The 22,445-nt window shown below is 56.9% G+C and overlaps 1 protein-coding gene across 2 annotated transcripts; it reads right to left on the minus strand.

The window, feature by feature from the left end:
* Positions 1–881: 881 nt before the first annotated feature.
* Positions 882–21,249, minus strand: PHF19 (PHD finger protein 19; the record flags this gene model as incomplete). Of its 2 annotated transcripts, XM_080820165.1 has the most annotated exons (15): positions 882–3,516; positions 4,825–4,920; positions 5,999–6,084; positions 6,838–6,925; positions 7,462–7,623; positions 8,942–9,009; positions 11,270–11,390; positions 11,590–11,658; positions 12,403–12,498; positions 14,154–14,302; positions 14,846–14,946; positions 15,435–15,530; positions 17,804–17,885; positions 18,415–18,560; positions 21,198–21,249. In XM_080820165.1, the coding sequence occupies 15 exons, from the start codon at positions 21,247–21,249 to the stop codon at positions 3,174–3,176; spliced, it is 1,755 nt and encodes a 584-aa protein (XP_080676291.1). In that variant the 3' UTR covers positions 882–3,173. The 2 variants fall into 2 exon arrangements, with proteins under 2 accessions (XP_080676291.1, XP_080676290.1); XM_080820164.1 differs by lacking the exon at positions 21,198–21,249 and having other exon boundaries at positions 18,360–18,557.
* Positions 21,250–22,445: the final 1,196 nt, after the last annotated feature.

The raw sequence follows: 22,445 nt of genomic DNA on the forward strand, positions 1-22,445 counted from the left end.
CATGGACTGGAACTCAGGTCTCCTGAGACCTCAGACCAATCATTTTTCATTCCATTATAGTGATTTCAGCCCAAAGAATAATCCCACCCCCTTACCCAACCCTGGCTCCAGCTGTGATTTTGTTCTAAGGGCAGTTAAAAGTCCAAAGCAGAAAGCATGACAGAAAAAAGTGGGCGCCACAGTTAATTAAGAATTCTAAGTGCAGACATTAATACTCAGGGGGATTAACAGGCTACACTTTACCCCTGAACTTACAGAATCCACTTGAACCCATGGCCTGCATCTCCCTATTGCTGACTTTTCCCTCTCCCTTCATACCAGTTTTTCTCAAATTAGACAAGCTGAAGGTCCTAACCCATCACATCTATATGGTTTCCTCTTTCATCTGGGAGCTGACTTCCACAGGGGTCACAGCTGGCATTGGAAGGGTGAGGAATGCAAAGGAACCTGCCTAAAGTGCTGTTAAGTTAGAACCAGCAGAGACAGGCCTAGCCTAGAAGTGACTGCAGATTTCTAGGACTGTGTGCCTATGAGCAGTAAGTAGTTTTACAGTGACTGTATATGTATTTTAATAAGGTCCGTTTCTAATGCCATTTCCCATCTTTTACTTCTCCACGGCCCTCAGCTAATGCTTTTTGCCCTCTTGGGTCAGATACTCACAGATAAAAAGTTCCACGTCCTGTTGGTGGTAAGGGTGAGAGTACGGTGGGGAGAACAGGGGAGGCAGTTGAGGGAGCGGCAGGTGGCCAGATGGGGTCCTGTCATTCCTTTTCTGTTTCCAGGAAACCAATACCAGAAACCAGATAATTCCTCCCGGTACCCAACAGTGGATAGTTCATTCACTAGGGGAAGGATAGTTAATTTTTCAAAGGGAGCTTTTAAATTATAAACCAGACACATTAATTATAACTTTAATATAACAAATGTTATTAAAAGCAGCAATTCAAAACCATAAATCTTTCCAAAGGTGCACAGGGTTATTATAAGGTCAGTTGGCAGTAATGCAGCTATTAACTGGTATGAATGAAATGCTGGGATGTGGAGTCAAGGTGGCCTTGCTAGGCCTTATGCTGACTTTCGAGTGAGGAAGACACCCCCCCCTTCCTCGCTTCCCCCTCTTCAAGCCTCTCCGGAGCGTGAGTAGAGCAAGCGCAGGTGCACTGTGGCAGGCCTTGCTCATCCTGTGCTTTCTCAGAAGCCTAGAAAGCAGGCCTGGGGGGTTGCTGTACCCTCTGAAGCCAGGCAGGAAGCCACAGATTGGATGCCAGATCCCACACCCCTGCCAGACGGGAGGCTGGCTTCTCAGTCCCCTTCCATCTGGCCCCAGTTGGGGGCTTCAGTGGCGGCAGCTGTGGGGCTGAGAAGGGGGAGAATGGGGCCCACCCCCAGCTGTTCCCTGCATGGCTCACGCTAGGGAAGCAGGAGGAGGCGGGTGGGCCATGTGCAGCAGGTGAGGTCCTGTGTGAAAGGCACTGTAGGAGCTGAGGTTTGAGGCAAGGGGCAGCTGGACGATCTCAGACTCCCTGATGCTCACAGGTGGGGAGGGGCTGAGGCTAGCAATGGAAAAACCAGCTCCCCAGGCCCGCTACCCCCATGCCACCCCTCTGTTCGTCTACGTTCGCCCTGCAGCTGGCAGCTTGCAAAACCCAGCCAAGCTGGAGGCCGCAGCAGTGGTTGGCAAGGCCGGTCCCCATCTGGTCCACCCCCTGCCCTAGTGAAGGCACTTCTTTTCACTTTCCAATCATGTGAGTCTGTTTCTAATATCTCTGGAAGCAGCAAAAATGAGGGGTCCCCTCCCCTTCTCACTTTTGGTTTTCCTCCAGATGGGTATGAGTTGTAATGTCAGTTCTAAGAATTCTATTTTTACTCCCACTGACAGACTTTCCTTTGAGGGGACCGAATAGCACAAGCCCTTTAAAAATCCCAACCTGTCCGAAAAAGTGATTGTCAATCTCGGGGCACAGTAGGGGCTAGGGAAGAGGGTGAAGGCGTCCTCTGTGCCTCCCTGCGGGGTCACAGCTGGTTCATGGCTGAAAGAAGGGGGCAGAGGCTGGACTTTCACATTTAGTTGCAGCACACGGCCCCTGAAGAGGGCCAAGGGAGAGCCAAGGGCAGGAACCAGGCTGGCACAGGAGGGGGTGGGAGTGTGGGGGGTGTGTGTGTGTGTGTATGGTGTGTGTGTGTGTTGTGTACTCCTGGACGGTGAAAGCACACATGTGATGGGAGCTTCTCTGTGAGTGTGTATGGTTTGGCTTGTGTGTTGTGGGTCGGGTGGGTGGGTGGGAGGCACAGGAGACAGTCTGAAGGTTAGCACGACATGGCTTCGTTTCCTCCCACTTCCTCCCCCTGCCCCACAGGTTTTCAAGGCCACTTCCATTCCAGCAAGGCCAGGTGCAGCTCCTTGGCAACTCTGAGGGGCCGTGGCCAAGGAGAGGACAACTTCTGGGACCTGGGAAGCTGACACTCAGAGCCTTTACTCTTAGCCTTAGTAACTGGGCCCTGGGGTCGGTGCCTTCTGAGGCAGAGACCCAGCCTCTTCACACCTCGGATCCCGAGAGTCCCAGGGTCTCTGCCTCACAGGCTTTCACAGAGGCAGTCTCCCCCTGCTCACCACCCCGGCCAAGGGCAGCAGGGAGTGGCAGGAAAGCGGGAGGGAGAAGCTCCGAGACTCATCCTCTTCTCCACCTTCAGCCATGCTTAAAGGTTCCTGTTCTTATAATGCGATCCCTGGGTCTACTGGCTGCCCGTGGGTCCGGTGCGAAGGACATCCAGGAGAGGGACAGCCGTGCACATGTAGGTGTGTAAACACACACACCCAGATGGGGTGGGAGTGAGAAGGACACAGACAAAGAGAAAGACTTGGGCCTCAGAAAAAAGGGTCAGAGAGCCAGGGGGACACAGATTCGGAGTTACAGGTAAACAGTTTGAGGGAGTGTGTGGAGACACTGAGTAACAGCCAGTGGGACCTTAGAGACACAGGCAAAGGGGTCATGAGGCCGAGGAGGCCCGGGAGCAGAATGGGCGCGCAGCGCAGCGCAGGCCTCGGGCTGGCAGGCAGGCGGGAAGGGCCTCTTGCCAGGCACTTGGAGCTGTCGCGCTTTCCTCCCCCACCCCAGCCTGGAGAGAACTGTCTCTCCGTCGGTTTCCCGGCTGCTGGCATCTCCTGGAGCGAGTCAGTAAGGGGTGGTCCCTTCCCACTCCACCAGGTACTGAACCTTGCCCTCGGGCGTGACCCTCCTGGCCAGCACCTGGTACTTCTCCCCACAGGCTAGCCGCCCGGCCGCGCCGAAGTAGTTGGTGATGGATGACTTGAGGTGGGACAGGGATGAGTCGTCCTCACTGATGCTCTCGAAGGTGTGGCTGTCGATGCCTTCATCCAGCCGCTCGGGGCCCGAAGCCGCCTCGGCACTGCTGTCTGAGGGGCAGCGCCCCCCCAGCTCGGCTGCCCGCCGCTTTGCCCGCAGTGGCAGGTACGCTTTGGCCCCCAGCTTCCTCTTGCGGCTGCCCACGGTCCGTCTAGGTCAGCATGGGGAGAGGGAGACAACGGGAACGGGATGGGATCATCCTGACGAGCCCTCTTCCCGAGCACCCCCGGACACCGGACACCGGGCACTGGGCCAGGCCCTGGGGCATGGCGAGGGATGGAGTATGTCCCTGGGTCCTCCCCACAGGTCTGAGGAGGCTCGGGAGGAGGAGAAACTGGCTGCGGGGAAGCAGTGAGCCCAGAATTCCGACGAGGGTGCCCCCCCCACACTAAAGCATGCCTGCGGAGGCCCTGCTGGCGCCGCTTGGTCCCTTCCCTGGGCGCTCCTGGACTCGTTCGCAGCTAGGAGTCCAGTGGTGCGGGCGGATGGGAGCGACACACTAACGGGCCTTGTCCCCAGAGCCTGGACTGGAGAAAGGTGGGCGTGTGTGTGCAACACACACACAGGGACAGAAAGAGCTGGTGGAGAGATGGACACACAAAAGAAGAGGTGCGTGTCCACAGGTGCTTCGGAACAGGAAGCGAGCCCCAGAGAGCTCAGAGAACCAAAGACACAGGAGGAACCAAATACAAATACAGAGGTGGGGGGCGCCCGGGTGGCTCAGTGGGTTAAGCCTCTGCCTTCAGCTCAGGTCATGATCTCAGGGTCCTGGGATCGAGCCCCGCATCAGGCTCTCTGCTCAGCATGGGGCCTGCTTTTCCCCCTCCTCTCTGCCTGCCTCTCTGCCTACTTGTGATCTCTGTCTGTCAAATAAATAAATAAAATCTTTAAAAAAAAAAAATAGAGAGTTGGCGCCCCGAGATGCCCGCGGGCGCACAGATGCCAGGACACCAGGATACCAGTATCCTAGAATGCAGGTGAAGGAGCCTCCTGCGCTGCTGAGGACCGGCTACTGCCAAACACACTGTAGCCCTGCCCAGGTCCCCAGGCGTTTCTGTCCCCTCTCCCAGACCCCCCACCCTGCACGGTGCCATGTCCCCTGCCATCAGGCTTCTAAATCCATGGCTCTTTTTCTTAGTGACAGAGAAGACAGACCCCAGAGGTAGACAACCAAGAAACAGGACACCATGTAGAGACCTGCAAAGCCATGGCCCACAGAGGCCAAGGACCCTAGCATGGAAACTTCCCAGTGACAAGTGTCACATCCCCTGTAGCCGAGGCAGAGCATCCTGAGTGGCCATACGCAGCCCCGTCTGAACCCCAGGACTCAGAACCAGACGGTTCCAGACCCAGACTCACGAGCGGAGAGGGCCAGGTCTTCATGCTAGAGGAGGTATGGGGGCACGGGGGCGTACTGGGGAGAAGGACGGAGGCCAAGTCCGTCCCACAGGAACCTCACCTGGAGTCATAGGAGAGGCTGGTGGAGGCCGAGCCGGAGGTGCTGGCGGCGTCAGTGGAGTCCACATCTGAGAAGAAGGTCTGGCCTGAGCTGGCACTGAGAGGGAGGAGAGGGTGAGCTGCCCCCCGCCGTGCGTCTGCCTGTCCATCTTCTACCCTGCCAGCCCTCCAAGTCCAAGGAGTCATGGGACACTAGAGAAAGCCTTCCCTTGGCACCATCCCCGGCGGTGATGGGAGCCCTGTTGAGCCTGGCCCCGACACCTGGCTACTCCATAGACCCAAAGGGCCTCCATTTCCAGCTTCTGTTCCCATCTACCAGCCAGGCAGACCCAGGTGAGGAGAGGCCAGAGGACTGTGCTGAAGGTGCACAGTTAGTAACCGCTGGGAGGGGTGGAGCCCAGGCCTGTCTGGCCGAAGCCCTCCTCCTCCAACAGGAAGCACTGCATGACTTTTCATCCTTTCGGAACTGAAACAGGGGACTGTGCAGTCCCTCCCCTGAGGTGCACCAAGCACAAGGGGCTGTGGGAATACACAGGAGCATCTGCACATCTGGGTAGTGTCTGGGAGGGCTCCCTGGAGGAATGGGAATGCAGGATAACCTAAGCAATTCTGGTATCTGAGGGCCGGGAGGAGCAGAAGAGGGGCTGGAGAGGACGGGAGGGCCCAGGCCCGGTGATCTGGCCTTCGACCCTGCTCTGGGGAGCCATCCCTGGGAGTCCTGGAGCCTTCCTGCAGGAGGAGGGTGTGCCGAGACCGCGCGAATGTGGGAAGAGCGGCAGGCAGCCCGCCTAACTCCGTTTGGACCCTTTTAACTGGAATGACCCTTGAGGGAGCTTCCATTCCTTGAAAGGCTCTCTGCTTTGTGCCTTCCAGAGCCTTCTTTCATTTCTGGGGGAGGGAGGTCTCACTGCTTGCTTCTACCCCCATGCTTTAGAGCAGCCCTCTGCCGGGTCCCTCACGGTTACCTTTTTTTAAAGATTTTATTTATTTATTTGACGGAGGGATAGAGAAAGAGCGCAAGTAAGCAGAGCGGCAGGCAGAGGGAGAGAGAGAAGCAGGCTCTCTGCTAAGCAAGGGGCCTGATGCAGGGCTCGACCCCAGGACCCTGGAATCATGACCTGAGCTGAAGGCAGCTGCTTAACCAACTGAGCCACCCAGGTGCCCCACGCGGTTACCTTTTTAAGCTCTGAATTTCATCCAGCGAGAAGTCGAATATGCTGGCCAGGTGGTGGTTGGTGCTCCAGGCTGAGGTAAAGTCGCTCTGTGGACACAGGACGGACGGGCGACGAGGGTCAGTGAGCATCAGAGCCGCCTCCCACAGCACCCTCTCTCCGCTGAGGGCCACACAGGCTCTCTGAGGACTGGGCCTCCCCAGGGTAAGACTGACCACCCACTCTTTCGTCCAAGGCTGACCAGGGAGCTGGATCATCCCGGTCCTGCCCCCGACTCTGTCTCTAGCTGACTGCATGACCTTCCCATCTCTGGGCCTCAGTCGCCTGAACTGCCCAAGGTGGACAGAAGCGCTGCCATGCTTCCCGGCTCAAGGGGTTGGGACGCACAGCAGAGTGAGAGGCTGCCTATGAGTGCCTTGCACGCCGTCAGGTGGGGGGACGTGTGAGGACCGCTAGTGTCCCTGCCCATGCGGAGGGCTGCGGTGCCAACACCCGGCCACTAAGGAAGGAGTGCTCTGGGCACCTGTCCCAGGCTGGCCTTGGCCACTGGCTGACGTGTGACCTCAGGAGAGTTACTGGCCCTTCCTGGTCCACAGTGACCCCATGGGACTGTGGGGGCAAGGACATTACCTCCCCTGCCCCCCCCCCTTGGCTTCTGGGGAGAACTTGGGAAGATAAGGGAGTGGTCTTGCAGTGCCTGGCCTTTGCAGGGATCTGGCTTCTCATTTAAGGGATGTGGCAGAGTGCCCCCGGGCCTGGGGGGCTCAGTTCCCTGCACAGGAATCCCTGATATGGGCTGACCCTGTGTGTGAATGTGGAGAGCAAGAAAACAAGAAACTAACACTGGGAATAGCATCTTCCAGCAAAAACTTTGATCTTTTTCTTCTATAAACTCGCCTTTTCTGCTGCTGGAATTCGTGAAGCAACAAACTGTGGAGACAGAAAGGGGAAAGGGGGGCCGGGTCAGAGCCTGAAGGCCCAGAGGCAGGAGGGACAGGACTGGGGACACAGCAGTGCAGGTGGGGAAAGGCCCTCTTTCTGGACAGTGAGTGTGGGAGGATGTGGGGGGCGGGTACGGTGGGGAGAAAAGAGAGGAGGCTGCTCTGTCCCCGATGCCCAGGACAAGGGGCTCAGCTCGGCCAGGAGAGCCAGGGACCCTTTACACACTCTCACTTCCCCTTCCCTCTCTGCCTAAGCCCTAACCCAGCAAGACTGGGCCCCATGACCTGGCTTGCCCTCCAAGCAAGGCAACAGGGGCCACGGTGGAGGGAGCCCAGGGTGTGGGACCGAGGCCCAGCTCGGTTGCTAACTGGCCCTCTCTGGTGCCTCCAGCAGGGCCTCTCTGGGTGGAGGCCTTCCCTGCTCGCTTGGATGCCACTGTCCTCTCTGGGCCCACCGCACAGCCCATTGGCTGGGGCTGGAGCTGGGAGGGGCAGAGACCCCGAGCTCAGTCCCCGGGCACTGACCCAGGCTTGCTCTTTCCTCTCTTACGCAGCTCAGAGGCGCCGCCGCTCTCGGTAGGCACCAGGCCCTTGTCCGGCAGCAGCTTCCCTGGGGGGTTGGGGGGGACACGGATGCGCAGACGGAAGATGCACTTCTTCTTCTTGATCTCCTTGCCGCAGAGGAACCTGGAGGGTGGGCCGGGGAATGAGAAAGCTCTGGAGTCTGTCGGTCCATCGTCTTCCTGGTCAGGAGAGTCAAGCATTAAAATAACCTGCTCTGCCTCCCCGGGCCTAGAGCTATAATCCAGGGTTGTCCGTGGAGACGCTGATTCCTCAAGGCCCATGGGACCGGGGGTCCTGGGTGGTGGCTGGGAATGTGGCTGAGGGCTCCTCCCTGTCCTGCCTCTTGCACGTGTATGGTTCCTGCTGCTCTTCTCCCTTTTCTTCTCCTGTGCCTCAACCGGCCCTAAGGTCACCTCCTACAGGAGGGTCTCCTCCAGCCCCCCACGGAACTGCTATGGCCAAGACACTGGATTCTATGCCATTCTGTTTTCTGGTCTCCCCAGGGAGACTGAAGACACCTCCAGGCGCTTCCCTCCTTCCAACACTGGCTGAGCTGCCATGAGCTGCAGAGGTGACTCAGACAGTCCTACCCTCAGGAGACTGTCCACAGGGAGGGCGGGAGACCCCACTCTTTAAGACTAGGAGTGTCTGGGCCCCAAACCACGAGAAGGTGGAAGATAGAGTGGATGATTACGTCTAGAGATGTCTGGAGAGGTCTCACAGAAGCAGGGGCTGTGTGCTATTCCTCACTGCGTCCTCGGCACCTACACAGGGCTGGCCCAGAGTAACACTGGAACAAACAGCCATCCGGGGAACAAATGAGTGAAAGGGACGGAAGAGCACTCTAGTCAGCAGAAGGGTCAGAGCCAAGGCTCTGAGTGAGAGAGTGGTGGGTTCAGAATGGCCGACACCCAGAATAAATATGGCAAAAGATCAGCGGCAGAAGGCATGGGCAGGGTCTGCTCAGGAGAGGCCTTGAATGCCGCGCTCAGAATCCTGGGCACTCCTTGCAGTGGCAACAAGGAATGTATCAGCTGTGTGCTCTGAGAAGGTCTCAGCAGTCCGGAGGGGAAGACACGGCCGAGGATGAGGTAGGAGGCTGCAGCCCGGCCGGGAGATGATGAACTGGTCCTTCCGTGCCTGGCTCAGAACCACAGATGGCTGGAGCAGGAGGGGCCCTCAAAGATCAGGGGTGCACCCTCCCTGGAGCCAAGCCCAGGACCCAAACACATCATGCTGCTGGAGGGGTCAGGGAGGCATCACAAAGGAGGTGGGGTGCTCCCTGAATCTTGAAGAATGGGTAGGACTCATCTAGTCAAAGAGAAGGGGAGGGAGACCCAGGCTGGAGCAGTCTGAGCAAAGGCCACGAGGCAGGGAGATGCTTTACACCCAATCCCACTTGCTGGGGGCCCCACACAATCCCTCCCTTCCCTGCACGCACCGGCTTTTGTAACTGTTCAGTGCATTGAGGAGATGTGGTCCTCGGTCCGTCACGGGGGTGCTGGTGAGCTGAGGAGGAGCAGCCAGCAGGAGAATCAGACCCAGCACAGGACCCTTGTCCCCTCCCTCCCCTGATCTCTGAATGAGGATCCTGACTTCTAGGATTCTAAATCTTTTCACCTCACTGAGCTCACTTCTCCATCTGGAAATGCGGAGAGTCAACTCTTGTCCTAGATGGATCAAGAGGTTTATGGGTCACCCAGGGGGCTGGGGTCCTCAGTCAGTTAAACATCTGCTTTCAGCTCAGGACATGATCCCAGGGTCCTAGGATGGAACCCAACGTCGGGCTCCCTGCTCAGTGGGAGAGTCTGCTTCTCCTTCACTCTCTACCGCCCCCACTCTCTCTCTTGCACATGCACGCTCTAAAAATCTTAAAAAAAAAAAAAAAAAGGTTTAAGAATGTCCATGCCCTTGACCCCGTCATGACACACCATGGGCTCTATCATAGAAATGGAACGTGAAATACAAACAAAGCTTTAAGTACAAAAACCTTCCCTGCTGCATCGTCCTATGACCGGCAAGTATGCAAAGTGGAGAAGAGACTACTCGCCCAACCAGAAGGAACACAGTGAGTAAACCATGGTGGAAACCAATGGAGCCATTAAAAATGTTGATGAAAACTCAGAATATGGAAAAGTATTTATGATGTAATGTAAACTGAAAAAAAATGATTTAAAATTTTATCTACTATATAATGTAAGCCAAGGAAAAGCAGACATAGAAGAAAGGATGGGAGATGTCAGTAGCAGTTGTTTTTGTGCGGTGTGATGGGGGAATATGGGTGGCTTTTTTTTTTTTAAGTGGGCTCCACACCCACCACAGAGCCCAACACGGGACCCAAACTCAAGTCCCTGAGACCAAGACCCGAGCTGAGATCAAGAGTCAGACACTTAACCAACTCAGCCACCAGGTGCCCCTGTATGGTTTGTTTTTGTTTTTTTTTTTTAAGTCTATTCCTTTGGGTGGCTCAGTGGGTTAAAGCCTCTGCCTTCGGCTCAGATCATGATCTCAGGGTCCTGGGATAGAGCCCCGCATCGGGCTCTCTGCTCAGTGGGGAGCCTGCTTCTCTCTCTCCCTCTCCCTCTCTCTCTCTCTCTCTCTCTGCCTGCCTCTCTGCCTACTTGTGATCTCTCTCTGTCAAATAAATAACTAAAATCTTAAAAGTCTATTTCCTTATACTTTTTAGCACTTAACAGTTTTTCTACCAGGAACATGTATGTTCTTTTTATAAATCAGAAAAAAGTTATTAAAAATATTAGCTCTACCTATTTTTTAAGGCTTTACAATATCTATCTTTTTTAAAAGATTTATTTATCTGTTTTAGAGAGAGAAAAGGTGTGCACACACACACGGGGTGGGGGAAGGGCGGAGGAGAATGTGAAGCAGACTCCCTGCCAAGCACAGAGCCTGATGTGGGGCTCGATCCCAGGACCCCGACATCATGACCTGAGACAAAACCAAGGATTAGCTGCTCAACTGACTATACCACTCAGGTGCCCCAACAATATCTATGTCTTATAAATTATCAGATACTGTAAATGAAGATGTCATTATATGAAAAGCTTCTGCAAAGCATAAAGGTCATCTTTTTTTTTTTTTTTGTAAATTCCTGTCTTATCAAAGAGAGATTTGGGGCACTCAGTAGAGAAGATACCTCACTCTGGATTGGTGGGAAGGACTTTAAGGTGGTTGTTAGGGAAAGGGGGGCATGGCCCACCATGGGAGAGCTTGGTTCCAGTCCTGGCTCAGCTCCAAAGTGGTGCTGGCCACCAGCAAGTCAGTCTCCACCTCTGATGTCCTGAAAGCCTCTGGTTTGTTACTTTGCTCCCTGGGTCCCAGGCCCCGTGGGACGACTTCTGCTATGCAGAGTGAGACCAGCAGGGGGCAGGCCCACTTCACTTTCCATCGTAACCAGGTACCTGGACCAGGTCAAACACCTCCGTAGAGAGCCCTGCTCCAGCCAGATCCACCCCTAGCTCCCTGCTGCTCAGTCAGTGAGACCCCAACCCGCCCACTGGCAAAGCCTGGGCCAGGAAGCCCCTTGCAGGGCACGGGCTCAGAGGCTTGGACTCAGGGACATAGCAGCTCAGAGACTCTGGTTCTTTGCTGCAGCCGACAGCCCTCACAGACAGGCGGTGCTGCTGAAGAGCGAGCCCTCAGCTCCCCAGATCCCTGTCCAGTCCTGGGCAAATCGCTCCCCTCTTGGGAGCTTGGGAAGCCCACTGGGGAGCGGCCTCCCGCCACTCTGCGGTCCCACGGTCCTGCGTACCTTGCCGAGCTGCAGGAGCTCCCAGTGGTGGTTGACAAAGGCCAGAATCTCCTCAAAGTCAAAGTACTTCTTCTTGCTCTGCACCCCCAGGTTGTAGAGGGCCAGGTGAACCACATCCACCCTGGGCAAGGGGGCGAGTAGGTGGGGCTGGGGTGAGGTGGCAGCCTGCCCAGCCAGGGCTGGGACTTCCTGTGTCCGGGCTGAAGGGCGGGGGCAAGGCTGGGAGCTGGTGGCTGGAAATGGAATTGTTCCCGGAGGGAGGCGGGAGCGAGCAGCTGGGAGGGGACGTGGGTGGGCCGGGTCAAGCCCCACCCTCTCACCATCGAAGGGGCAGCCGCTCGATGTACTCCGGGCCCTGGTTACACACGGAGCAGAAGAACAGGTAGAACCTGGGGGCGGGCGGAGAAGGGCCTGTGGTGGGAGGGACTGACACCCCACCCTGGCCCAGACCCTCGCAGCGCACTCCCCTCCTGCCTTCCCACAGTCAGCACCGTCCTTGTCCCAAGGGCTTGTGGCCCTATAGCGGACAGGGGTTAGGATGGGACAAGACAAAGACCAGGAAATACTTCCCCACGCCTCCTTCCCCCGTGTCGTTATCCTGGAGTGCGGCTGAGCTCGCAGCGAGCTGGGCTAGGCTGGGCTGGAGTGGGGACCCTCTTCCCGTCGGAGACATGCATGCGCACAATCACAAACACGACACACTAACCAAGACACACAATATCTGGGGCAACCCACAGAAGCCTTCTGTTAGCTTAGCCCCATTTATCAGAGGCCAGATCAATCATCCACCGCCCAGTCGCCCCTCGAGTAGCCAAAGTAGGGGTGGGGCGGGGCTGCCTCTCTCCTTCTTCTCCAGACACTGCAGGAGACCGGGGCTTAGGGAAGGTGGGACTTTGTCTAAGGTCCCCACACAGGTCGGTGGCATCTGGGGCTGCGGCCTGGTACGTTCCTCTGCTGAGAAGGCCTCCTTCGCCCCGAGCTGCCTCTCCTAGACAGGGGCCCACCATCCGAGAACCCTGCGTGCGCAGGGCCGGGCAGGCAAGCTGGAAGAGCCGCTGTCCCCTGCTGCTCTCCCACCCATTCCCCCCATGACCCCCCCACCCCAGGCTGAGCCGGGCCAGTCGAGCACCTACCGGTCTCCGAACATCATGGGCTCATTGAGGCACTGGGTGCAAGCCTCGTGGAACCACTGTCGGCACCGGTGGCACTGCAGCATCCGCAGGTACCATCTGGAAAACCAGAGGAGCCAGGGTCAGCCAGGCCCGCGCCGCGCTCCCAGCCAGCTAGCAGCCTCAGCCGCCTGGCCCTGCACCAACGTGCGCTCCGCCTCGGGGCAAAAGGAAGAGAACTCAGTTACAGAGCACGGAGCCTGCGCCGGGGGCGGTCCGGACATATGCACCATCAGTTCATCGGGCCGTCTGATAAAAGACGGGCCACTGCCCTAATTTTACAGGGGACTCTGAGCTTAAATGGCTTGCTCAGGTCACTCGGGACGCTAGTGGGGTATGGTGACTCAAATCCTGGCTCCCTCCCTTCAAAACCTGTGCTCCTCATGCCACACCAGAGCCCCATCTCTGGACTGCACCGCTCACGCCGCTTCTCAAACACCACCGAAATGGAGAAGTCTGCCCGGGAGATGTCGTGGGAGCCTGATAGCCCCTGTAAGCTCCAAGGGGAGCACCGTGTCTGGCTTTGCTTACTCAGTACTCTGTCTACCCTATCACAGCCATCCAACGACTACTCACTGAGTGGGAAGGAAGAGCAAAGTGGCACTTCCTTAATGACAACTGATGCTTTGTTTGCAGCTTGCCAGGTGAGGTCCCTGGACTGCGTGCCCCTGGGGTCTGGGTTAAACTATGAAGATCCCTTGGTCCCCTCGAGACCTGCTCAGTGTTTCAGGGAACCCCTGGGAGATGCATTTTTAACAATCACCCTAAGCGGCTCTGCCCAGTAAGCACTGAGAGCCACTGTCTCAATTCTGGAAAGGTCTCGTTAAGCATTTCTCCCTTTTATCCCAAAGACCTTCCCACACCCAGGGAAGTTGATGACACTAAGGTTGTTAACCCCACTTGAGAAATGAAGCACTTCAAGTGACTTGCCCAAATTACCCAGCAAGGTTGGATAAGCTCAGCCTCTAGGACCCCTACTACTTGTCAACAGAGCTTGAGGCTAAGATTCAGGACTTCGATGCATCCTGTGGGCTGTGTCCTGAGGGCACAGACCCCATCTCTCCCTTCTGTGGTTCCTGCCACAATATCTGGTGCAGTCAGTCCAAGGGAGCGGGCTCAGTCACCCATGGCTACTTGGACCCAGTCCAGTCAGGGAGAATCAAATACTCCTGCCCTATAGTAGGGACAAGAATCCCCTCCACAGCATGCCTGACACATGACCCCCACCCCCTGCTTGCACACTTCCAAAGGAAAATACCTTAATATCTCACTAGTAGCCTGTCTCATTGACTTCTGACAATGGAAAGGTTTATCCTCAATTCCGTGCCCCAGCAGTAACAGCTCACATGTATTAAGTGCTGACCAAGTGCGAGGCACCGGGTGAGACTTTATGTGAATTATCTAATCGCTACTCTGCTCACAATCCCACGTAACGGGAACAGTACGATGAGAACTGAGTCCAGGGACTGCGCACAGCTCCAAGAGGCGGGGAAGATCCGGACACTCTCTTCAATACCTCCTACCCTTTCCGGGAGGCGCCGTCTGAGAGTGCAAGCCTGGCCACCACCTCGAGCCCCGCCTCCGGGCCCCACCCGGCGGCCTTAGCTCCGCCCCCCACCGCACGACCCCGCCCCTCGGGGAGTCCCCGCCCCTGCCGCAGGTTCCCCACCCCCTCACCCCGCCCCTCAGGGAAGACCCCGCCCCCGCAGCCTTACTCTCCCGGCCCGCCGCAGTAACAGTAACACTGCTGCTGGTTGGTACGGTGGGGCGAGTCCCATTCGAGCTCCTCGGGCTGGTAGGACAGCACCATCTTCACGGCTTGCAGCGTCCTGGCGATGGCGCCCTTCTTCAGCGCGCCGCCTTTCTGCAGGGAGATAAGGGTCTGACTCAGCCCTGGGGGTCCCGGCAGGGGGCTGGTGGCTGGGGGGGTGGCGGTGAGGGGCGTCCACACGAGTCTGCACGCTGCGGCTAGCAAGGGACGTGCTGACCCCGCGCACCCGCAGGTATTCCAGCGTAGTGAGAAACGCAAGAAGTTTTTCCTCATCGATCCCAAATCTATCTATCCTCTCTCCATCCCGAGGCTCTCCTAGTAACAGCATTTTAGGTAACAATATAGGTAACAATAATAACCAATATGTATTGGGGGGGTACTCACATGGGTGTTGTCTTTTGATAGCAAACACCATTTATTGGGGGCTTCCTACCCCTGGCACCAAACCCAGATCCATTTTACCATCTGTTGAGGCTCAGGGGGGGTTAAAGAACCTGGCCAAGGACATATGACTTGCTGGTCAGCGACGGCAGCACTGTCTGCCTCCAAAGCCCAGGCTCTGTGACCTAGAGCCCAGGGCGTGTAGGCTTCCCGGTGAAGTGGGAAAGGCAGGGAGTGCAAGGAAGGAGGGCTCACCCGCACAGCCAGTGCGAAGATGCAGCGTCGGCAGAACCAAGGTGTGAGCAGGGGTCGGTCCGCACTGCCCGCTCTAGGGATGTGGCACTGCTGGTGGTACCCTACAGCAGAGGGGGGGTGGTGAGTGCCCGCAGGGAAGCAGCAGCCCCCAGGCCAGTCAACCCAAAGGCCACGTCGCTGGGGAGGACGCAGAAAGTCCGAGCAAGATCCCCTGCCAGCTGCCAGGGGATGGGCCGGCGATCTTCACCAAGGCAGGCAAGCCGGCGTCCAAGCAGGCAACTCAAAGACAGCCTGGGCCCCAGTGGGGGAGGCACCACAGTCTAGCTTCAGTCTCTGTGTCCCATCTCTCCACCCATTCCCTCTACTTGGGTTAGGGGGAGCTCCAACCTGCACACCTTGTCTTACTTTCCAGAAGCCCCAGCTCTCCCCAAGAGTCACCTCCCCAGGCCCTCATTGTCACTCCGGAGCTCCGATAGAAACAGGAAGCCCGCTGAGATCCCAGCAGTGAGGCATGCCCATTTGGCCAGCAGGGAACCTGCTGGGGAACCTCAGGTTAGGGCCTCGTCTGTGCCCTGCTCACCACACTCACCCAGGCCACACTTCCCACAGATGAGGATCTCATTGAGTGGCCCTGACGTCTTCCCCAGACAGATGTTGCACTTGGGCTCCTCCCCCGGAACGCCAGCTGAAAGGGAGAGAGAGAGGCCCTCCTGTGTCAGGTCTGGTTCAAGGGAATTAGAGGAGTTTAAAAATTTACCATCTAGGTACTAAGCCTCTACTCAGTGTGGGACCTGGCACTGGGCCCGTGGGCCCACTAACTGAATCGCTCCAACCACTCGGAGCAGCCTGGTATCATTAGCTCATTCTAAAGATGGAAATTGAGGCTCAGAGTGGTTAAGTCCCAGAAGTTAAGTAGGAGAGGAGGGATTTGAACCCATGACTGTTGGACATCAAAACCTTTGTTCTTTCTGACCATATCATGCTTCCTCTTCTGCCTAATTTAGTTTTTTATGTAAACAATAGATTATAATGAAACTCCATGTTCTTAACAATTAAGAACTCAGAGCCAATCTCGTTTTGACTATATTCCCATCTACTTCTTCCTCTTGTATTATTTTGAATCAATTCCCAGATACCTAACCATTTTCCAAAAATATTTCAGTATGTAATTCTGGAAGATCAGGATACTCTTAAAAAAAAATGCAACATAACTACAGGGCCTTTATTGCACCTAAAAATTAAAAACAATTTAATATCAACCAACAAATTCAATTAGTGTTCATATTTCCAACTGTTTCTTGAATAAAAGTATCATAACAATTTTAAGTATGTTCAACTGCTTTTTATGTGCAAGTTCTTTCTCATCTCTTTTTTTTTCTTTACTTTTGGTTACTGTTGAAGAATATGTGTGTTTATGTGTGAAAGGTTTGATATATATTAATACATTCTGATACATGTTTCTGTCTTGTCCCCCCGGCAGACTCAAAAGTTTTATAAGGGCAGAAATGGTATCTGCTCATCACTAAGTCCCCAGGACCTTCTACTTTGTGTAGCACATAATGTGTACAAGACGCGTTTGTTGAATACATGGTCTCTTGCTTCTTATTCCTGAATGAGTCACTGCAAGTCGCAGTGAACCCGCACCGGCTCACTTCTGATGTAAGCCAATAAAGTAGTAAGCTTGATTAAGTAATCAATAACTCTGGCTTACTCAGCCTTGTGCTCTCATCTTGGGTGACGCTAGAGGGACACTGTCCTGCCTGTGGGGCACAGTTATCTGGCTGGGGAGACAAGCTGTTCCCCAGGCGAGCACTATTAGCATGTCCAGGGTCCCCAGCACCGGTGTCTTTCTTCCCCTGCTGGCTCCCTATGCCTTCAATAAGAGGGTAGCTCAAGAGAAGAGCTCTCCATGGCTTTAGACCCTTGTAGAAGAAACTGAGAGTGACAGGTGGCTTGGAGAAGAGTCTCCATGTCAGTATCAGCCACAACACCTTGGAGACAGGGGTGGTTTGGAACCTCTACGACCTGGCTGGGTTCTGTGGCCTCTACTTGGCAGGCTCCTTGAAGTCCTTTCTTACAGTAACAAATTCTTTCAGAAGTGCCTCCCTGGAACTCAGCAGTGCTAAGCTAAGTGCTACACTTGGGTTCTCGTGTCACCAGCCTGTGAGGCCACTAATGTCATCACCTCCTTTTTCAGGGGAAGAAACTGAGGCTCAGAGAAGTGGCGTCACTCGCCCAAGGACGCGCAGCTAGCGAGCGGCAGAGCTGAAACTCGGTCTGAGGTCTCCTGAGCCTACACTTGGAGCTCCGTGTTGGAAGTGTAGGAGTGTTGGGACTGCTGAGTGGCGTCTGTCATGTCTGTGGGAAGGGAGAACGGTGGCCAGAGTGGGAAAATGTCAGCTCTCTGCGTGCAGGGATGGCTCCCAACCCGGCTCCCTCTCGAGGGCGGTCCAGCTCTGTCCAAGCATGTCTGTCTCCACAATGCCTGGTCCATCTCTGCTTTCTTGGCTTCCCACCAAGACTAGGGCTGTCTCCACTAGTTTCCTTCACATGTGGACAGGGCACACCATGCTCACATCGAGAGGTGCCAGTTTTGATTGCCTGGGCCCCTCGCCCAAGTTCCTAGCCCCAGCCTGACCCTCAGCTTTGTGCAGTTGGGGATGACGTGCCATCCCAGCTCTCCTGGCACCTCCCCCAGCCACCTTCTCCACCTGCCTGCCTCCCTTGTGACGTGGGAGTGATCAAGGGCATGACGGATGTCAGAAGTGCCTTTCCTTGTAAACATACAACTAGCCATCCTATCTCCTCAGGTGGGCTTGTTGGGGGATAGGGGTCCATGAACAAGGCCAGACACAAGCAGTACAAGAGAGAAGGAGAGAAGGAAAAAAAAAAATCAAGCGGAAGAGGAGAGAGGGCCAGGGATGGGGCCAGGGAGCCCGAGCTCTTAGGAGTACTCACCGTGCTGGATGTCCTTCCACAGGACCCAGTATTTGGAATTATCTTCAAAAGTCACAAGGCAGCTCTGCTTAGAACTGCTGACCTGGGGCATGAACAGGGAGGGACAATGTGAAAAAGTAGCTAGGGAAAAGCCACTGGGACACGGTCTTCCACTCCCGCTTTTGTCCCCACAGGATAGGGGGATTACACCTGCTCCTTGTGCCCCAGAAAGCAGAGCTAGGCTGGAAGGGGAGGGAGGACAGCAGTTCCAGAGGTAACTCGCACCAGTACCCGGGGCCACAGTCAGGGTCTGGGGGACCGCAACCCGGTGGGAATGCAGATGGCAGCATAGGCTAGGTGGTCCTCTGAGATCCCTTCCAACCTGATATTGTTTTGTTCTCTAGGCACACAGAGCTCTATTCTAAAGACCTGGTTGGATGACACTGGCCCTAAAGATGGCACCTGCAAAAGCAGGTTCTGGGTCCTTCCAGGATCACCTTTTGAGCAGGAGGGGCATGAAGGGAGGCCTAGGCCAGAGGCTACACCTGGAAACTGGGACCAGGGAGGAAAGGTTTACCCTCTTGATCTTCCCGAGGTAATACAGCCCATCGGTCCAGCGGCACAGCACATACTGGCCCTCTGTCAGCTTGGACATCAGGTCTTTGAAGTTGTTCTTGGCTTTCGCAAGGGCCCCCTTGTTGGGGAGGTGGGTGGTGGCACCATAGGAGTCCCGAGTCCCTGGGTCCAGAGAGCGATTCTCCATCGGCTTCCCCTGACACTGGAAGAGAAAGAGAAGAGGATTTTTATTCCTCGCTCTCCTGCTTCAGCAGTCCATCCGGGGAGGGAAGGAGACTACCATTTACACAACCTATGGTACCACGTGCCAGGCACTTCTGTCATCTCATGGGATCCTCGTGACAGTCCTGTGAGGGAGACCTTATTATTCCCATTCTACGGACAGAGAAACTGAGGTTTGGCAAGGGAAAGTGGCCAGTGGGGCAGAGGCCAAGCCAAAGCTCATAATCAGGTGGGCCGATTCTTTTTTTTTTTTTTTTTTAAGATTTTATTTATTTATTTGACAGACAGAGATCACAAGCAGGCAGAGAGGCAGGCAGAGAGAGAGGGGTAACCAGGCTCGCTGCCGAGCAGAGAGCTTAATGCGGGGCTCGATCCCAGGACCCTGAGATCAGGACCTGAGCCGAAGGCAGAGGCTTTAACCCACTGAGCCACCCAGGTGCCCCAAGTGGGCTGATTCTAAACCCTGCCTCTCTTCCCACCCATACCATGCTGCCTTCTAAAGATAAAGAGTCTCTCAACCAACCATAGTGCAGTTTCCATGTCCAGGCAGCCTGAACTCCCAGGCTTAGGAGCCTGAAGATTTATTCCTTAAGCAAACATGTTCTCTGAGTGGAGGGCCTTTTCCAGGGGAGCAGCGAGAAGACTTCGCTGCTTACCAACCCCCCACCCCACCCCAGCCCAACCCCTGCCCTGAGATCTGGCCAGAGGAAGCTCACCTAGGAAGGAAAACTCCTAGGTGACTTGTGGCCAGGTATAGATGGTCCACCTGTGTCTTCATAATCCCCTGTTCTGCTCTCAGTTATGCGGTGATTTAATGGAAACCAGTCCTGGGACATTTAAACTCACTCTGTTTCTACTCAGATGCAAATGTGCTGGTATCAAGCAAGTAAGGCAACACATGCCACCCTCCCAGCACCTGTCTCTCCCACCATCCTATCGAACACACTTCTGCCCCACTGCTCTCTTCTTCCTGCTAATGGGACCACTACTGGGGACCCCCAAACCCCTGAGCGCCTTTAGACTTTTCCAACCAGTGAGTTGCCAGTTGGCCAACTTCAAGCCCAGTGGATTTCTGGCATCTGGCCCCTCTTTTCCATGTCCCTGTCCTGGTCTGAGTTCAGGCCTCTCTTTTGCTTGGGTCATTCACTCATCCCATAACTATTTCCCAAGCCTTGTGCTCACTTACACAGGGTGCTGGGATGGGAAACGAGACCACCAGCACGCACTGCACGTCACTCCCTGCTTTCCTGTCTTCCCACCAGACACTTCCACACGGCCACCAATTCTTACTTCTCCCTTCCAGAAACCTTCTGTGGCTCCCCAGTGTCTTCACAGGCTTCGGCCCCTCCTCCCCTCTCTGGGTTCACCTGGCTCTATGCCCCTCCACACACTCTCTGCTGAGCCCAGAGGAACACAGCCTTGCTCTGTTCCCTGCACCCCCTACCCTGGTCCCCTCCTTCTCCCGGCTGTGGCAGGGGGCACCTGGTGTTTGTAGACAGGGAGAGAGTCCTGTGTGTTTTGCTGTGTCAGTGCGTGTGGACTCCTGTGAGATTGTGTTTCACGATGTCTGCGGCCGTGTGTCAGTGGGTATATGAAATTAAATACATGTGTGTGCCTGTCAGGGGCCCTGGGGCAGGCAGGGCACTGCTGAGGTCTAGGCTCCCCAGAATGTGGCCACGTTCCCCTCCACCCCACACCCCCATTCTGCCCTTTTCTGGACAGCAGAGCAGTGCAGGCATTGGGCGAGGTAATTGCACCGAATCCCAGCTTTCTCGCTGCCACCTGGCTCCCGGGCGCTGCGAAGTCCCCGCCCGCCGGGCCTGGGCCCGGGGCCCCGCAGGTTCACAAACTGACACTTCCTCCCCCGCTGCACCGTTGGGAGCCGGCCCGGTCGCCGCGCCCCCACTGGCCGGGCGGGGGCCCCCGGGTGGCGGCCCCCTCCCCGCGCCTCCATCCTCCCGGAGCGGGCCCCCGCGGGCTGTGATTGGTTGATTCAAACCCATCTGCAAAGAAATGCCTGTTTGCGGGTTCCCGTCGGCGTCCAGTTCAAATCCGCGGCACCCGGAGCGCGGGGCCGGGCGGGGGCAGGAAGCGAGGATGATTCATGCTCCGGGGCCTCTCCCAGGGCGGCCGTTGGCTTTTTAAAAAAGGGTGTTCGGGGGGAGGGGGACTTGCAGAGGTACCCCCTTCGGGTTCAAGCGCTCCTCTCCTCGGTTGCTCCGACGCCAAGCCTCCCTGTCCCAGTCCTGCAGCAGCCTGACTTCGGACGTGAGCAAAATCCCAAATGCCCCTGTCGGTCTCCACCCCCGCCGCCACCACCACCCCCGCCCCCGAACGGGAAAAGTCAAGATCTGGGGCCAGGGAGCAGCGACCTGTCACCCACGCCCCCCGCCCCCAAAGGCTCGGGGACCCGGGCGGAGCTCCCCCGCCCCGCAGACGCCGCTTACCCCTGTTCCAGCCCCAGGCATGCAGTTCCCCGGGACCCCAAACTCCCCGCCCCCTCACCCCCCACCGCCGCCTCCCGAGGCGCTCGGTTCGCCCAAGTCCGGGGAGACTTCGCAAAGAGGGACGTGTGCCGGGAGCAAAGCGTCTGGCCGGGAGTCCCCGCTGAACTTACCGCGAGCCTGCGTGTCGGCCGGTCCCACTTGGAGTCTGGCCACCAGGCGCATCGGCGGAGGCGGCTGCGCGCGGCCCGCGGCTGCCCGGCCGAGTGTCCGCCCGTGGGGCCGGGGTCGGGGTCTCGGCGGGGGCGGGGCGGGGCGGGGGCCCCGCGGGGAGGAGGGGGAGAGGCGGGGGAGGGAGGGGCCGGGGCGCTCAGGAAGGGGCCCCCCGGGCGCGGGGCGCCATCTTTTTCGCGTTTTCCCGCGAATTATTGACGTCCCGCTTATGTAATTAGCGGGGGCCGCGGCGGCCTCGCCATTGGAGCCTGCGGCCGCGGGGCCCCGCAGCGCCGCCCGCCCGCCCGCGCCCGCGCCCGCGCCCGCGCCCGCCCCCGCGCGCGCATCCCCGCCGCCCCGCGCGCCGGGCGCAGGCACGCGGCGCGACAGCACGGGGACGCGGAGCCCGCGGCGACCCGGCCATGCCGCGGGCACACGCGGAAGCACCGCCGCGCGCCGCCGGAGGAAACCTTGCAGGCTGTGCGCGGGGCGCAGACCTCCCGCGGGCCCGGACGCGCTGCGGGGAGGTGCGGACGCGTACTGACTGCCCGCGGAGCCGCGGCCCCGGGGAGGCCGGACGGGGCTCCCACACGTGAACGCACGGCCGCCCGCGCTCGCCGCGTGGACGGTCGGCACCGCGACACTGCCCGAGCCGAACGTGGAAACGTCCACGGCGCACCCAGCGCGGACCCAGGGTCCCAACGCGTGCTACACACAGCACACAATAGATACACTTACAGGGTGCAGGCATAGAGACACTCAAGGAGAGACACAGTGTGCACGGCATAGACACACAACAGAGCATACGCGTAATGTAGACGAGCAGCAGGCATAGACCCAAAACACAGTAACAACACAGACACGGGAGAGAAAGTACCCCAATGACATATCGCACACAAACACAACGCAAAGATACAATCGCAAATACATACCACAGACACAAACACAACGTATAAATAGTTCACACTGTGAAATACAACATGCAGCGTCCTAGAAATAGACAGAGGCAATGGACATGGCTCCAGTCATATAGTGTCCTGGCCCAGAGCATAAAGGGCAGACTTGTGCCTATCCAGACTCACTCTCTGTGGGGGGTGGGGTGGAGAACACTTGCAAAGAACCCCCCACCCTATCCTGCAGCCTCCTCTGACCTGCTACCATCCCGTTCTGCAGATGCCCCTGGAAGGCTAGGCCAGTGTGTGCATCAT

The sequence above is a fragment of the Martes martes genome (genome assembly GCF_963455335.1).
Source record: "Martes martes genome assembly, chromosome: 12".
In the NCBI taxonomy this organism is placed as follows: Eukaryota; Metazoa; Chordata; class Mammalia; order Carnivora; family Mustelidae; genus Martes; species Martes martes.